Here is a 16919-nt window from a genome sequence, read left to right on the forward strand (position 1 = left end):
GCCCCTGCCCCGCCGTGGCCTCCGCGTTAGCGCTGTGCACCTGTGTTATCGGCGCGGGGCAGGGCCGCAGCCCGCAATCCATCCCAAACCGGTCGGCTTTATAATGCTAATGGTGTCCTGTGTCAGTCGGCTTGCCTGTGAGGAGTCACCCTCTTGGGAAAGCTGCGCGGAGCGCCTTGGAAGGGAATGACAGTAGTAGGAGGCAGTCCGTAATTATAGGCGCTTCTCTTCCAGGTGTTTGAAAGTGATGTAGGTGCTCTGAAAATAGGCAAGGATTCAAAAGATCCCTTTCTCTCTCACATAGGCACACGCACACATGCCATCTCCACTTGTGAGTCTGCATCCTTGCTAGCTGCTTGTCCAGGGATGGACCCACATCAACATATTTCTCACCCCATTGAGAGATGGCAACAGCTGAGCCCTGTGCTTCCCAACCTTGCCCTTTTCATACTGAAAGAACTCCTGCTGCACAAAGGTGCAAGATTTCCTTTTTTTTTTTTTCTCCCCCTCTTTTTTTTCAAATTTTATTGAAACTCCAGGGCGGTTACTTTGCATTTGAAAAAAAGATCAGGGATAGCTGTGTTAAGTGCTTGGCTAACAAAGTTATCATAACAGTGCCTTCCCTGTGTGAGATTCTGAGGTTGGCTGCCAGGAAGGCATTGAGAGATTTACTACATATGAATTATATCAAGAATCATAGAGCCAGTTGCATTTTCTGTAGTGAAATGTGAGTTTAATTTTGTCTGTGTATTGGTAAGGAATAAATGTAACTGGAAGATTTCATTAAGATTTATCTTCCCAAAGAAAATAGCACTGCAACTATCAGATGACAGAAATAGCAGTGCTTTTTGAGGTTATCATCACTGTTGGTTTTTATGAGTTTGTTACCAAACCAAAATGGAAAACAGTCACTTGCTACAAGTTATGGTGCTCAAGAAACTCTATCAACAGAAGAGATGGATCATATTGCTTGTCGAGGCTGTCTTTGGGAACAGCATATAGGTTAGTAAAAATCTCTGAATTAGAAGTTAGGATGGGACCATATCATTTATATGTAACGCCAATCAGTGGAGAACATACCAGGATTGTACCAGAAAGTGTTTCAAAATAGCTGTGTTCCTTGGGGAGGGGAGATTGGATATTTTTACATTTTCTTTCGGAAAGTGTAGAAAAGGCTGAGCATTCCTTGTTGGTAGAACAGCTCCTCAACTTTTCCTGTATATGGAAATGTAGTGCTACTGAATGTTGGCATGTACTAAAGCAAGATCGTGGAAAAAGCAATTTGCAGTTGTGTTTTGCTTATGTTAACACATGGAATCACAAATCATGGCTGTCCGAGGTCAAAGGTAACTCGGATTATGTCAACATTTTCACGTTAGCAAAAATTACTTAATTATTTTGCTTAAGACTAGGTATATTTAATAGCTTCGTTTGACTGGTAGGGTATGATTATGAGAAGAACCATAGCAGTCATGCTCGTTGAAATTATAAACTGGACTTAAAGCTCATATAGTTAAAAGTTATATTTGAAGTACATTTGAAATGTAACTGTAAGTTGTATTTCTTTAAAATAGCAGCGCTTGATTTCTTAAAAAAAAAAAAAAAAAAAGAGAGAAAAGAAAAAGTCTCTCCAGTGATTTGCATTGGTGAAGTACCCTATCGTCTCTGCTCCAAGATTCAGCACTGTCAACATATTTGTTAAATGAGTGGTGTGATAGTAATTGCTAAGCTCCGTAAGAGCGTACTCATCTTTCATTCACTCCCGAGTTTCTGTTGGACTGCCATTCATTTCCTGTTTGCTTCCAAATTCCTACCTTCTCCTGCAGCCTCCACCCTCTGCTAACATGGCCATACTTGGGTATGTTGTAATTTCAGGCTATAATGGGTGTGGATGTCTTGGAATGACATCACAGAGGTATTTCTTTTTAGATGTATATGTAGGGGTAAAAAGACTTTGATTCATCCGCCAAGGATAAATTGCTATGAAAATTAGTGGAATGTATGGAAGGAATTGACAAATCCAAGTGGTATGTATCAAACTATGCAGATCTTAATTACTACAGGTGACTGTGAGTTTTTACGATGTTATCTTCCATCCATTTATGCTGCCCTTGATCGATACAGGACATACAACACGATATGTATTTTAAAAAACTTTGTAATTGCTGGTCAGCATGCTTCCCATTGCAGATGTTCAGCACTGTCTCTTGTAGCAGTCATAAGTTAAAAAGCTATCTAGCTTTTTTTTTTTAAACAAATTAAAATACATACGAACTAGAATGATTCAGCTTGTTCTTTTAGTGTTTGAATCTCATGGGGGCAAAAGCCTAACTATAAAACAGTTTAGTGCTAGAATTAATTTGAAAAAATTAGTAATTAGTTAATTACTAATCGTAATAATTTTTCCCTAGGATACATGTAAATGGCTTTATCATATAATAAATCCACAGATTACTGTTACATATCAGTGTTCTGGACACACCAATTTAACCTACTGATATATTAAAAAAAAAAAGAAAAATATTTTACTGTAGTGCTGCCTGTGAGCGTTCCTACATGTCAGGATTTTGAATCAGTTCACTGGGATCGGTCCCTGCAATTTTTTTTTTTTTTTTTTTTTTTAAGTATTCTATTTCCATGGTAAAACTATTAGGTTTTTTAGATTTCCTAAGAACCTGCTCTCTCGTCTGTGAGGATACGCTAAGAAGCAAGCGTGTATGGCTTTTAGGGCAGTTGCAATTAGTTGTAGTAAGCAGGACAGTTAAAATTCATCGGCCTACTGAAGATATCAGGGCATATGGCAAAGGCAGCTCTTTAGCGGTCTTACTGAGTAAGTTGTGATCTCCTGTAAGTAAATGGTAATACTGGACTGAAACAACCTTGGTAAATGTTGAAGGCTCATTTTGTTTAGATAATTATCTAATTTTGAAGTGTCTTGTTTTCAATTTTACACTTTTCAGCTTTTTCAATTTTTACAACATAGGAATATCTTTAACTCGGAATGTCTCTACATCAGTTTTTACTAGAGCCAATCACCTGCCATGCATGGAACAGAGACCGTACTCGTAAGTAATATGTTTTAATTTTTAAATTTTTTCAATTGCTATTTTCTCTTTGCTGTCAGTTTGTGATCTTGCAATGTTCTGGATCACGTTTAGGGAATGTATGGTCAAATTCATAGTACTACATGTTAAATGTTCCACTTATGACCCAAACAGCACGTGTCTTCTAAATCTGAACTTTTCTAAACCTGTTGCTGGAACTCTGGCGTATGAGCAGATCTAGTCTTAGGAGTGTTCCAGAAAGCTTTGCCTCTTGGTCTGCGCCTTGTGAGAGTGACCCTCTGTGACCCTCTATTTCCATACCCCAAATGAGCCCTTTCTTTTAATAGCCTGGTTTTCTACTAGAACGTGGATTGTCGTGTTCCAAATATATTGTCTTTCTGTGCAGTATACTCATGACCATATTATGACCATAATTATTTGAGATTACCCAGGGATGTTGGCCCTTTGTTTACAAAGCCCAAGTAATGCTCTGAAATTTGAGAATACAGCTTTTAGATCAGAAAGTCTTTCCGAGTAAAGCGTTCAGTATTAAAAAGCCTTCTCTACTATTGGATCGTTTTATTTCTTCTTCAAGAGATTGCCATTAGTCCTAATAATCATGAAGTCCACATCTACAAGAAGAGCGGGAACCAGTGGGTAAAGGCTCATGAGCTAAAGGAACACAATGGACACATTACAGGTAAGAGAATATTGTGCTGTGCCAGACATTAAGTTTGTCCGCCCCCTGTTTTCCCCAGTTGAGAATCTGAACAGGAAATCTGCAAGTGTTGAGTAAGTACATCTTTTTATAAGTTGGCATTCCCACTTACAGAGAGCTTTGCAGCATTTTTCTGGACTGCATGCAATGAATGTTAGCAGGAAAAGCCCTATTTCATTTCCAGACATTTTGGTAGAGTAACTGAGCCATTCTTTCTTATCTGTTGCTTATTTTTCATCCATAATGAGAATAAATTTTCAGTCTTCTGAAGTAATCTGGTTGTGTGTCAACCTTTCCTGGTGATACATGCTGCTCCCTTTCAAATGCTAGTATTAAAACCCCATCAAGTATACAACTGTTGCGTTGGGTTGTGGTTTCCGACAGCAATAAATAGCCTTTTTTAGGGACTGTATAAACACTTGAAGTGGTCAGTCCTGGATTTATGACAGACCGTCAGTGAGCACATTTTACTGCAGGCCTAGAGTATCTGTAGCTCCACAATGAAAACGTAAGAAGAGCTGCCATGATGAGTCATAAGGTGTTATTTTTAAAATGTGATCGTCCTGCAGTAGTCTCTTATATTACTGCTTTTTTTTCGTGGTGATATTTTTATATGGGCTTTATTCTCTAAGGAAATGGAAGTAATTAATACAAGCACTTGCTCAAAACAGCAATATCCTTTATTCTGTTCCCAACTCACTAATGGGCAGAACTATCTGCCCAACAGCGTTTTGCAGGAACTTTATTCGATTTATCTGATTTGTGCTGTCAAAGAGCACAACTGTACGTGCTCTTTTGTGAAGGGCCACTTGGGCTGAATTTACAAATGACATGCTGTTCCCCAAAGACATTTCTCTGCATTGTACTTGTACCTGTTAGTGTTAGAAGCCAAATATTCATGACTTGGGAAAAGAGCGCTCTCTGCTTTCCTGCACAGCGTATACCTTTGGAATTCTAAATGCTGCGGTTGTCGTAAAGAGTAGACTTAAACTGTGGTTAGACACAGGAGATAGACTGATCAAACCGCTTGTTGCTTCTGACAGGAGTGATTCAACTGCTGCCACTCCAGCTTCTGGTCACAAGGGACAAGGTCCCTTGTCTTGCCTTCTGTGTCTTGATTCAGAGATTTGTGGTGAGCTGCTGCTGTTCACTAAAATCAGGAAGAGGGTTACTCACTCGTTTTCCTGGCTTAGTTTTCTGCTAAGCTAAAAAGCTGAACTTGCCGTGGGTCAGAAGAACACCAGTTGCTGGTGCAAGGGTGGTGGTGGAAAAGAGAAGAGAGGCAGGATGGATGACCTTTCAAAAGCAGTGCTAGATTAACTCACGTAGCTATGGTTTCAGACTACCTACCTCTTCAAAATTGAACTTTTTAAGCATAAGCCTATTTTGAAGTAGACCATATATGAATAATACGGTAAAATGAGCACAAATCCTTTCCATATCTTTTATCCTTTTTTTCAGTTTGAATGCTTAAGGAATGCTTTTAATACTGAACACAGTTATGGAAAACCACTGAAATACAATTTTGTGGCAGGAGAGTTCAGGATTGCACTCTGCATCTCAGAGAAGGATGCTAAAGAAATTATGAAAAATAATGTTGCCGTAAGACTTTCCTGTTGGGAGAACACCCTTCATTGCATACAAGGGGAAAGAAGCAATGGCAGGCTTATCAAAGGCTTTGTTTTATTTGAATTTGCTATTTTTGCTTAGTAAACATTTCTTTCTCATGGCACAGCTTAAATAGGCATGGAAAAAATGTCAGGATTGTATCAGTACATAAAGATTGATAACTTCTAACCAAAAAAAACCCCTTCTATCTAAACTTTTAGGTCATGACTGTGGCCTGGCAGCAAGCAGGCAGCTATGTTAGGGGTTTGTGCATAGTTTTAGAATTGCTGGGTTTCAGCTGTCGAAATGGGTCTCTTGCAGAAGTCGGTGGTTTGAAGGGTGCTGGCGAACAGGCCTTAGCCGCTCTGCAGAGCTCCGCCTGTTGGCCAGCCAGCAGAGCGGGCTTCCTTAGTGGGCACGGTCTCTGTGGAATCAGGAAATTTGGGATCTGCAATTTTGATGAAAGCTCGTGGGAGAAACTGATATCCCTAACAGTTTAAAATGGTGCCTGGAGAATAAGTGAAGAAGGGGAATGCTAACATAACAGTAATAACTGCCTTTGTAGTAGCAGGCAGTGAGATTGTCTCTGTTTTGGCTTATTGTAAAGCAAACGGTATAAAGGGAAAAGTTTATTAATGTGAACTCTAAATTGCAGGTATTGACTGGGCTCCCAAAAGCGATCGCATTGTAACTTGCGGTGCAGACCGTAATGCCTATGTCTGGAGTCAGAAGGACGGCGTGTGGAAACCAACCCTTGTGATCCTGAGAATTAATCGCGCAGCCACCTTTGTGAAATGGTCTCCCTTGGAGAATAAATTTGCTGTGGGCAGTGGAGCTCGACTTATATCTGTGTGCTACTTTGAATCTGAAAATGACTGGTGAGATGTTTGAGCTTAATTTCCATTTATATCCCTAAGGTCTGCACAGGAAAGCTAAAGCCTGGACTTTAATGGTGGTAGCTACGTTACTAGTTTCCTAATTCCTAGAATCTTCAGGAAATGTAGAGGGATAGGCCTCATCAGTTCTTTCATGGACTTTTTACATCTTAAGGGAAAGGTTCCCTCTTTTCCTTCTTTACTGTGGTGTAGCACCTAAAGGCCTTGGACTTAGCCACGTGTTGGCGTGGATGTGTTCCGGTTGACTGCGTAAACATATGTTGCTTTTCTAGAAGTGCAAGAATGTCTGCAGAGTAAAAATTGCTTTACCACAACCGTGTGGTTGAAAAAAGAGAAATGTTTCCTCCCCGCACCTCCTTCCAGAGTGAATGAAGAAACCTTGACTTGAGTCTTTCTTCCATATAGGTTATTTTGGGCTGTTTCTTGGCATTCAAGAATTCAAGTCTGTCACTTACCTCCAGGGTGGTCTATTAGAAGATGTTCAAGCTTGTCATCTACCTGTTCTGTATTCTGTCATATATTCTTGTCACAGTTCTAGATTTCAGACAGGACTGTCACAAATATTTCCACCATTATTTTTTTTTTTTCCTCTTTGGCATCTAAATTTAGTGCTTCTGGTCTTTAATGGATCTACATTTGTAGCTGTATGTGTTGGAGCTACATTTACCATATCGTCTGTAGGTGAAATCGGTTATGTTGAGTATCTATTACTTTGGGTTGCCTAAACATGCATAAAACCACAGGTGTCTGTGCCTGCCGTTCTGTGTGCAGTCTTCCATGTGGAGATAGTAAACAATGATACCATCTGTAAAATACAGTTTAAAGATTGTTTTGGACTTTTATGCTTTCCAGCATATTCCGTTCTTAACATTTTCTCTGCCTCACTTGTCTGCAGAAGAATCAAAACCCCATATGTTGAAGACAAATAATTTAATGTGATCCTTAAAACTGCTTGTGCCTGATGGAAGTAAATTCAAAGAAAAACCACCATCATCCCAAAGGCCATCAAGTGAATAACAGATTTCATTACTATTTTGTAATTAGTCAAAACAAACCAAATCTGCTGAGACATATTTAGGCTAATATTGATGCATTCAACATCAGGACCACTTTTCACTGTACTTCAAATTATTGAGATGCGTACACTAGTCATATAATTGTCAGTTCACTCATTTACTTGTGGTTTATAGTTACTGTCTTATTAAACAGTAGAAAAGTCAATAGGTAAGAGAGATGACTGTAAAACTCATTGGAAGGAGCTGGAGAGGAAGTGTACTTAGTGATCTGAGAAAATAATGCTCCTTACCTCAATACCACTGTCAAAGCTGAGCTCTTGTTTATAGGATATAAGGGACCAGGCAATTACCGTGCAAAATTCACATTAAGGAGTTCAGTCTGATGCATTATAAAAATCAGTTAGAAGGGGGATAGGGTTCAGGAGAGGAAGAGGTATATATTTAACATGAATTTGTTCATAATCTTTAAAATGTTGATTAAGACAACCATATAAAGTTCACAGACTATACAAGGCAATATGAAAGATTTGGGCAGAATGTGAGTTTTATTGCAAAACTGATGTGTTTAGTCATTGGCAAGCGGTGATCTTTTTCAGGAGTATTTGATGGGTTTGGGGGAGTCCAGTAAAATATTTTCATATCTATTTTATCTTTCTTTTCATTTAGGTGGGTGAGCAAGCACATTAAAAAGCCCATTCGTTCCACTGTCCTTAGCCTGGACTGGCACCCCAACAATGTTTTGCTGGCTGCTGGATCCTGTGACTTCAAGTGCAGGTGAGAGGAAACAAAGCCTCTGTAAATCAGTTTGGATTACTGGTTCAAGTTAGTCAGTAGCATGAGCATGCTGATCATGCATTTGCCCTCAGAATAGAAGATGGTTCATTGCATACTGTTGTTACTGAAATAAAATATCCCGCTCAAGAGACCTTGGCTTTGATGCTGCTGCAGGCAGACTTTGGACTACTAATGTTTCTCTGTTGAGGGAGAAGCCTGAATTTAATGAACTGGTGGGTTTCTTTACTAGCAGTACACAGAATTAGTACTACTATGCGTGCACTGAGTGCTGAGATCTGGTTGTTAGGCTGAAATTAGACTAGCGGGTGCTATCTTGTTGAACACCAACACTGCTAGTTAGAGTTTAAAAAGCAATATCCTAATGGTGCAGTTCCAAAATTCAGAGTAACTTGGCACTTCCAAAGGCGCTGGCTCATCTTTTTCTTCCCTGAGTCACTTGTTCTCTCCCTTTCGCCTGCGCTTGCCTTGATGTTCTCGCAGCCCTGTGATGAGTAGGGTCTAGGAATTGGTCCACCTGAAAGTCAGTACAACAAACCACATTTCTGAAGAGCATTTAAAAAAAAAAAAAAAAAGGGCTGATAAAAACAGATTAGCAACAGATGAGCATGTGAGATGGATGGCATAGTCTTTCAAACTGATTGTGAAATTACACTGTGAGGGATGGGTCCTGCAAGTTGCTCTGTGCTGAGTGATTGGGGTCACTGCAATGAAGTCTGCACAGGGAGCTGTCTGCAGAGTGGTTGACTTTAATTCATATTTTACTTAATCACCTGTACCTTGAATAATAATGAAAGCTTCTTTTCTTAAATTCTTTATGTAATAGGGCAATTTTTAAGCTTCAAAATGTGTACTAAAAATGACTAAGAAGGAGTGGGAGGGGGAGGTGGTACCGACTATGACATTCCTTATTTCAGAATGAAACCCATGCATCTAAATTCTATCCTTTGATACCTTTTTATGTAAGGAGAGATGTTAAATGGGAGCTGGGAAGGAGAGTTGTCTCCCTTTCCTGCCTTACCTTCAGTTTTAATTAGATAAACTACACATGTTCACTTCCTTTCATAAAAAATGTGATGTAAAAAATACTCATTCATCTTCCAGAAGCAGCTGCTTTTCACATATGGAAATTTTTTCCTGTGTGTCCATAAAGCATCTCAGGACTTTGACATTAGGTCGGCTGATATATGCGTATATCTGTTACTTTGGACTTGAGCTCTTTTGTCTCCAGGCTTTGTTCAGTGCTTGTTATGTACATTGCACCCCTGATTATTTCCTCTTCCCTGTTTTGGTTGAGAAGTTAGATCTGCATCATTTTCTGTTCAATGTGATTTTTGTTTTTGGTTTGTTTTTTTTTTTTTTATAAGAAAGTGAAGGTGTGGCTCAGTTTCCTAGGAGCATTCTCTAGAAGACTTGCTTAGTCTTTTGTTTCCCATCAGAAAACTCATTGTATCCCTCATCTTCTGTCTCTGAAAATGGGCTATATTTGGAAAACAAAACAAAACACCAAAACAAAAAAATCCAAACCCAACAGATTTTAGTTTAAAACATTTGGGAAACTTTCTGTTCTTCCTTAACATTGGATGAATCATTTAATAATTTTGCTGCTTTTATCATGGATATCTCCATATAGAAACATTAAAGAAAGGAAAAGTAGTGGAGACTGGTACTGGGTTTATGTTTCTATTTCTTTCCCAAAACCATGAAAGAATGTTCTCTTTGGTAAATGATGAATACAGATCTCGAGATTTCTGGTTCTAGGGAATGTTCAGTTACATATTAAAGATAATAAAGATATCTGGGCCTGAAGTATGCATCTGTTCTGATAGGTGGTTCTGAAGAAAATTATGAAATGGATCTGCCAGAGCCACTGCCAACTAATAAGTAGCTAAGTGAGAGACATTTTGGAAAAAGAATGGAGGGCAGAAGATGCTCCAAGCTGATAGGTATTCAGAGGAGGTTTTTTGGTGGCTGGCCTGGATGAGCTCCTCTTACGTTTGTCTTCAGGAAGAGAGAGAGAGAGAGATACATATAGCTAACAGCACCGCATAGGTGTGAATTTTATATTCTTGCTGGAACAATGTTTCTGTGGGAATGAAAGTAATTTCCCAATGTTCTTTGAAGGCTGGGGCCTTCAAGCTGAAATTATTCTGCTTTTAAAAGAGACTTTAGTAAGGGAAAAGACTTTTTTTTTTTTTTTTTTTTTAACTAACAGTTATCTTCAAGGTCTTTCACTACTTAGGAATGATTTTTCTGCCTTGTGTCAAAGGCTGTTGCTTTAAACATCTTGTCCTATTTCCATACATTAAGAGAACTGTCCTTTTAAATGTCTCTATAAAATTAAGTTTGTTGAAGGATTATCATTAGATTATATTTAAACTGATAGAGCTGAGTATAAATTCATACTTAATTCTCTGAAAATCTGTACCTAATATAGCCACAGTTAAACCCTTCTTGTTCCAAATGATCAGCTTTATTTGAATAAGCCGAATATAGGTACCTTTTGAAGTGCATACCCACACATGTAAAAGATTGAAAAAACGGGGGGGGAAGGAGTAACGTTTCCTTAAACTCACTGTAAGATAATTCTTTTTTTGACTGCAGCCATGAATATTTGATCACGGCTTTTCATTTATACTGAAATGTTTCTCTGGTAGTAGTGTGGCGTAACTCACTTGCTCCTCCTGTTCAGTGGACTCTAATCCTATGTTTGTGACGTCCCAGTAACTTCCATGGTAACAGTCAAGAACACCATATTGTGGCATGTCTGAATCATGCAGAAGGAATTTGATGAAAGGGGGAGGCTTTCTATTTAAATATATCTTGAAAATTGTAGTGCTGGGAAGAAAACTATAAAAACAGTGTGGTATTTCAGGTTTTCAAGGCATTCTTTCAGTAATGAGCCAGAATAAGGTGGCTCAGAGCCCCTTTGCTGACATTTCAACATCATTTTTCTTTCTTTGATATCCTGCTAAAAAGTGAATGTTCTTAAAAAGTGAGTAATTTTGTAGGTGTTTGTATTGGCTTCTAATTATACTGTGCAATTCGTGGTTTCTCTCTAACTGAAGAATTGACTCTGAGAGTTATTAGCACCACAAAAGGATGAAAGGGAAATCTTAGCACAGTGCAAAATGCAAAGACAATGTATGTTTTTGTGCCACCTTCTGGAAAGAAAGGAGAGAGATGAAAGAATGGCGTTTATGAGAAACCTACATGCATTACACCCTTTGTACTATTGCTTTCTCTCTATATACTGACGCTTCCCAGCTACTAGTGGCTTGTTGTTTAAAGATACCATAGTATTTTATTTTGGTAGAATTAGAATGCTTCTATTTGCTTCCAGAGTGAAATGAATTTTCTGTCTTTGTTCATGTTGAAATCTTTTATTTACAGGGTGTTTTCTGCTTACATTAAGGAAGTGGATGAAAAACCAGCCAGTACACCATGGGGCTCCAAAATGCCTTTTGGGCAGCTGATGTCAGAATTTGGGGGTGCTGGAAGTGGTGGATGGGTGCATAGTGTCAGTTTTTCTGCCAGCGGTAACCGCCTAGCCTGGGTCAGTCATGATAGTACTGTGTCAGTTGCCGATGCCTCAAAAAATATGATGTAAGTATGCTCTTTCTGTTAGTTATTAGCTGTTTGACATAGAAGGAAGCAGTATGTGGAATGTTGTACTTGCAACAACGAGAGCTGCGACTGCTGTTTCCAGTTTCGACAGTTTTGCTGTAGATTCTAGGAGTCTCTTCGAGAGACCTCTATAAATAAGGTAGATTCTTATAATTTTAGATTATATAATTTAAATTTCTTATAGTCGTTCTTCAGGGAGGGTATAGTCAATTTACTTTGGAGGGAAAAAAACATTTGAAAAAGCATTTGAAAAAAACCCCACATTCCACTCTTGTGGTTGGGGAAACAATATTTCCTTGTAAATGGACCCTGTCCCCAACCAGGATCTGGAAAAGAAGTCATTCATTTCACGAAGTGTTAATTCCAAACACTGTCCTTAAGGACAGTGCTGCTGCAAGGTTTCAACTTACATCTTCCAGTCCAACAAAATACTTCATTAACAATTCCTCCTTCTACTCCTCATCTTGATCTGAATAACTTTTCAGTGTCCATGGCTTGCTAACCAAGAAGGAAGAGATTCCCTGTACATTTTGATAGCAGAGATCTCTGGTGGATCATCCAGGCATTGCTGTGCTTCATTTTGAATTACGGTTCTGATGGCTACAGATGTCTGCCCAGCTGGGGATATCATTAAGTATAAAGTGTTCTAGAATTTTTTTCTGGTTCGTTAAAAAATCACAAAAGTTGACTCAATTTAACACACAGGCTTTTTCCTCCTGAAAAGATAATGTCAAGTTCTAAAACTTCAAGTGGTTTTAATATGCAGATGAAATTAATAGCTTCATCAATTTGAACCTTTTTTGGGGGTATTCCTTTAAAACTCTTGCCACTGTTTACACACAATACTAGAAAACTTCATCCTTTCACCTAGAATACTTCATGTTTTTTATACATATTTCAGGACACTTTCATTACGTTAAAACTTTTTTTACAAAGTACAACCTTCTGGTGTCACCTGAGGACAACTGAGCTACACTGACTTCTTTTCCAATAATCTTTGTGTGGGAACAGTCTCTATTTTTTTTTGGAGCCAAAGATGAGAGGTTTCAGTGAAGTCCTCTAACAAATGTTCTTGTGTTCAGGGTTTCGCAGCTGAAAACAGAGTTCCTCCCACTCCTGAGTGTGTCGTTTGTTTCTGAGAACAGTGTGGTGGCAGCTGTAAGTGTCTATTATTTTCTCCTTGTAGAGTGTTGTAGTGTTTTGGGGAGGGAGAGACACCATACGTTTCAAAGTTAGTAATAAGCAAGCTCTTCCATAGTTTCCCTTTACGTTTCTGCGATTAACAGTAGCTGAAGAACAAAATGGTGATTATGTTGTTTATGTTGCTTGACATGCTTTCATGATCTCTGGTTGCAGGGCCACGACTGCTGCCCGATGCTCTTTAACTGTGACGACCGTGGCTTGTTGACCTTTGTTTCCAAACTAGACATTCCAAAACAGAGCATCCAGCGCAATATTTCTGCTATGGAACGCTTCCGAAACATGGATAAAAGAGCCACTACAGAAGATCGTAACACTACCCTGGAGACACTGCACCAAAACAGTATAACGTGAGTGTCTTGGCTGCCAGTACAAGGGGAGGGAATGCTCTCCACATCGCTTTGGTTTCCCAGGATGTACTGCAAACCTATGAGAGCTCAAACTTGGCTGTACCAGATGGGTTTAGCTGGTATCCCATCTTCATTTTAGTCTTTCACTAATAGCTGTTTATTTCTGGGACTGACATGGAAGCTGGTAAAGTTAATCATTAACATGGCATGCATGCTACTGCTGTTTGCTCATGTTTCAGGTGTTCTGAAACTTGAACATGGTTTATCTTATCAAATATGTAGATAGGTCGCAAGAGGTTGGTAGCACTGTGCAAAACCTAGTCAGCAAAATTCACCTGAAACGGGAAGCATACCAGCTTCCTGTTTCAGATGTTATTTCCATGCGTATTTATTCACCAAAAGGATTGGTTCAGGTTAATCAAGTAAAATATCCTTGCATTTAAAAAAAGTGCGTGAGCCCGGAGGATGCTGACGTTTCTGAAGCAATTTGTCTTTATTCAAGGAAAATGTTTAGGCTACAGTCACCAAGCGATAAAACTGCTTTCAGCATCCTTTTTCTTTGCTTATTTTTCTGAAGCATTGTACCGAAAATCTAGCAGAAGCTCTGCTATACTCCTGTCTCCCTTTGAGAGAGTAGTAGTTGAATTCAGCCCAAATTCCCTACCTATTTGGCTCTCTGGAATGGGTGTCTGTGTTACAGCTATCGCTCTCTGTTTTCAGCCAAGTGTCTATTTATGAGATAGACAAACGAGATTGTCGTAAATTCTGCACCACCGGCATTGACGGAGCAATGACCATCTGGGATTTCAAGGTATGCTTTTGCTCCCATGCTTATGTGAACTGGGTGCCGTGGTGGGGTTTTTTTGATGTCTTGCATCCACTTCTGGGGCTCAGCCCTAACGCAGGTTTTCTTAGCAGTAGGAAATCCAGACTGGAATATTCAAGACCATTAGTGAACTCCGTAAGGAAGACGGATCCAAGCCTCAACAAAAATGCAGATATACTTTACTTAGCAGGTGGTGCTAATCCAGACTTAATTTTTTAATGGAATCGCTAATTTCCCTGTAGGAATCTTGCTATTTTTTTTCTTTTCCAACCTCTACCTCAGCCACAATCAGGCTGGAACGATCATTGGTACGACACGGCCCGCTGCCTCTTCTTGCTCCCATCTCTTAGGACTCTCCTCACTGTCCTTCTGCAGAATGTGGTCTTGCCCTCTCACAATTAACTTATCAAAGTAGTAACAAGTTACCTCAAACAGTTAGAAAATGCAGTAAGCGCTGTATTGAAAGCCCTAGAAGGATTTAATAGTGCAAGTGCTTGCTTTGCTGAGGACTGGCCAACAGAGGTCTCTGCTGGCCTCCCCGAGCTGCTGAGAGCTGTGCTCTGCCTTTTAAGAAAAGAATGGTTTGTCTGTATTCTGTAAGGCCAGAAAGCTCTGGTGGGGACAGGAGCCGAATAGGAAATCGAGGTGATGTATAAGCTGCTTTAACGCAGTTTCAGGGGAAGGGAGTGTAATCATTGGTCTACATATGTCTGAGTCTGACATGCATGACTGTAGTCATCTCTGGCTCTTGAATATGAGTCTAATCTCAAGTATTCAGGGTTTTTACTCAATTTTCTTAGCGTCGGCATCTACACTGAATTATTTAACACAGGATACTGTAGCAGATTGTGATTAAGATTTTCTCTCTTTCAAGACCCTAGAGTCCTCTATTCAAGGTCTACGAATCATGTAAAGATGGATTTCCGTGATCTAGCAGGACAAACTGCTTGACAGAACGCAGCTCCCGCATCTGCACAAACCTGAAAAGGGAGGAGGAAGGTGGAATATTTGGAAACACTGACAAAATACAGCTTGGCAGATTTTCTTTTGAATCTAAATTTGGTGAATTGTGTTGGTTTCAAAATCAGCTGTGATTGTTCTTTTTTTTTTTTTTTTTTTTTTGGTTGGTTGTTTCATTCCATTCTTTACCAAAGCTGCTCCTTAAGTAGTTTATTGCAGGAAGTTATGAATCACTAACTTAAAAGGGGAATTTTATGTAAATTGTCTGCTAGAAATAATAATAATAAAAAAAAGAAAAACTGATTCCTTGTTTTGGTGCTTGTTAATAGTGATTACAAAAGGGATATTAAGGGAATTAACTCTGAGAGAGAGAGAGCAGAAAAATCCTGCACTGATATTTTATGGCCTTAAAACAGGAAAAGTTCACCTTAACTGCAAGTTTCTTAAAGTTGACAGATGAAGACCTGGAGTTCTGATGATCTGGATGTGAAGATCCAGCTGGGCTTCTTTCAGGGAAATTGTTCCCTTCAGGTGATGATTTTGGAGGATGAATGGTTTTGTCCTATTAATCTTAATTCTGTCTGCCTGGCATCTAATCTGGTAGTGATAGCAAATTAACCTGAATGTCTTTTTTACTATCCGTTTAGTGGGTCATAGTTTTCCAAAGGCAAATGATCGGAATTATTTGTAGTTACCTTTTAGGATTTGTACAAAGACTCCTCACAGTGGAGTGCCTGGGATACGGGGTGGATAGCTGCATGTGGAAAATGAGGCAAAAATCTGCTGAGCCAGATCTTAGGAGGACAAATTAAAAGCAAATCACTTTGCAAGCCCATGAAGCTACGCAGGCCTGCATGTCATGTTAGAGCCGAGTGCTCGGCCTGTAAAATCCTGTGTTTAAAATGACTGGTGGGGAAATGAAGCACACTTATCAGAGGTATCAGTGTGGTCTGGCTTCTGTGCAGATCCGTTGTCTCCAGGTGGCTGTATCTTTTGAAGTTCAGTTCTGAGCCTCGGTAGCTCACAGAGGCATTTGCACGTAACTTATTTTATTAACATGGTCTCGTTACTCTTAACTGTATTGCTGCCTTGGGGCTTGAGACAGGCTGTGCTCCGGAGAGGGGATTATTTGGCTCACAGCATTGCTTTATGGGGTTTAAGACGCTGTCATTTCTGTTGAAAATGCAGAAGTGTCTTAAAAAAAACCCCAGTGACTAAATTTACCACTTCCTCTGGAACCTGAGTTGCTTCATACAGTGCTCGCATCTCAGCTCTGAGTGATTGAAAAGGGAGGGTGGAGGATCAGCTCCCAAAGCTGACAGCTGCTGCTGTTCTGCTGCGAGTGAGCTGTGTCCATCACGGCGCTGGATCGTTTCCAGCTGCAATGTTGGCTGCCTGCAGAGCATTGACTCTTTTTCCAGTTCCTTCTGGTTTTCTCGTGTCTCCCGCCTTCCTCCCCTGGCAGTCAAGCGCGGCTTTGCAATTTCCTCTCCCTTCTCAACATAAAATGATGACTGTTCAACCTCTACTCTTCTCGCAATCTAGTGACCTGATGTGTACGATGACTTCTGGTGGGGATGGGTTTGTCAGCGAGGATGCAATGCTGGTGGAGTTAAGTGGCTTTGGGATCAAAGTGACCCTGCCAGCCTTGGCGGAAGGGCTGAGGAGCATGGGTTTGGCTTCATCCATCTCCGTACGTGCTATTACCTGCTTATGTTCCCCCAGACAGGAACGACTTTGTTTCTGAAGTCACTTTTTGAGAGTGTGGTGGTTTATTTCCAAAAAGTATTAGAAAGATGGATTCTAAAATATCTGGTCCAAATAACATAAAAGGATGGGAAAAAACCCTCTAATGAGAGAGCAGAGAAAATGGATCCCTAAC

At 39.7% G+C, this 16919-nt stretch overlaps 1 protein-coding gene across 1 annotated transcript; it reads left to right on the top strand.

Moving 5' to 3' along the window:
- The first annotated feature begins 15 nt into the window (after positions 1 to 15).
- On the top strand, positions 16 to 15304 carry ARPC1A (actin related protein 2/3 complex subunit 1A). Its single transcript, XM_009645913.2, has 9 exons — positions 16 to 3065; positions 3640 to 3744; positions 6026 to 6248; positions 7949 to 8056; positions 11468 to 11680; positions 12784 to 12859; positions 13058 to 13251; positions 13972 to 14062; positions 14952 to 15304. Exons 1-9 carry the CDS (start codon positions 3002 to 3004, stop codon positions 14988 to 14990), a joined length of 1113 nt encoding a protein of 370 aa, XP_009644208.1. The 5' UTR covers positions 16 to 3001; the 3' UTR covers positions 14991 to 15304.
- The last annotated feature ends 1615 nt before the right edge of the window (positions 15305 to 16919 follow it).

Source organism: Egretta garzetta, unplaced genomic scaffold, assembly GCF_000687185.1.
Source record: "Egretta garzetta isolate BGI_Z169 unplaced genomic scaffold, ASM68718v1 scaffold299, whole genome shotgun sequence".
Classification (NCBI taxonomy): domain Eukaryota; kingdom Metazoa; phylum Chordata; class Aves; order Pelecaniformes; family Ardeidae; genus Egretta; species Egretta garzetta.

Coding starts and splice junctions, on each gene's coding strand:
- ARPC1A (XM_009645913.2), top strand. CDS start 3,002: ATGTCTCTACATCAGTTTTTACTAGAGCCAATCACCTGCCATGCATGG. Junction 8,057..11,467: donor TCCTGTGACTTCAAGTGCAG/GTGAGAGGAAAC, acceptor TTTTATTTACAG/GGTGTTTTCTGCTTACATTA. Junction 12,860..13,057: donor AGAACAGTGTGGTGGCAGCT/GTAAGTGTCTAT, acceptor CTCTGGTTGCAG/GGCCACGACTGCTGCCCGAT.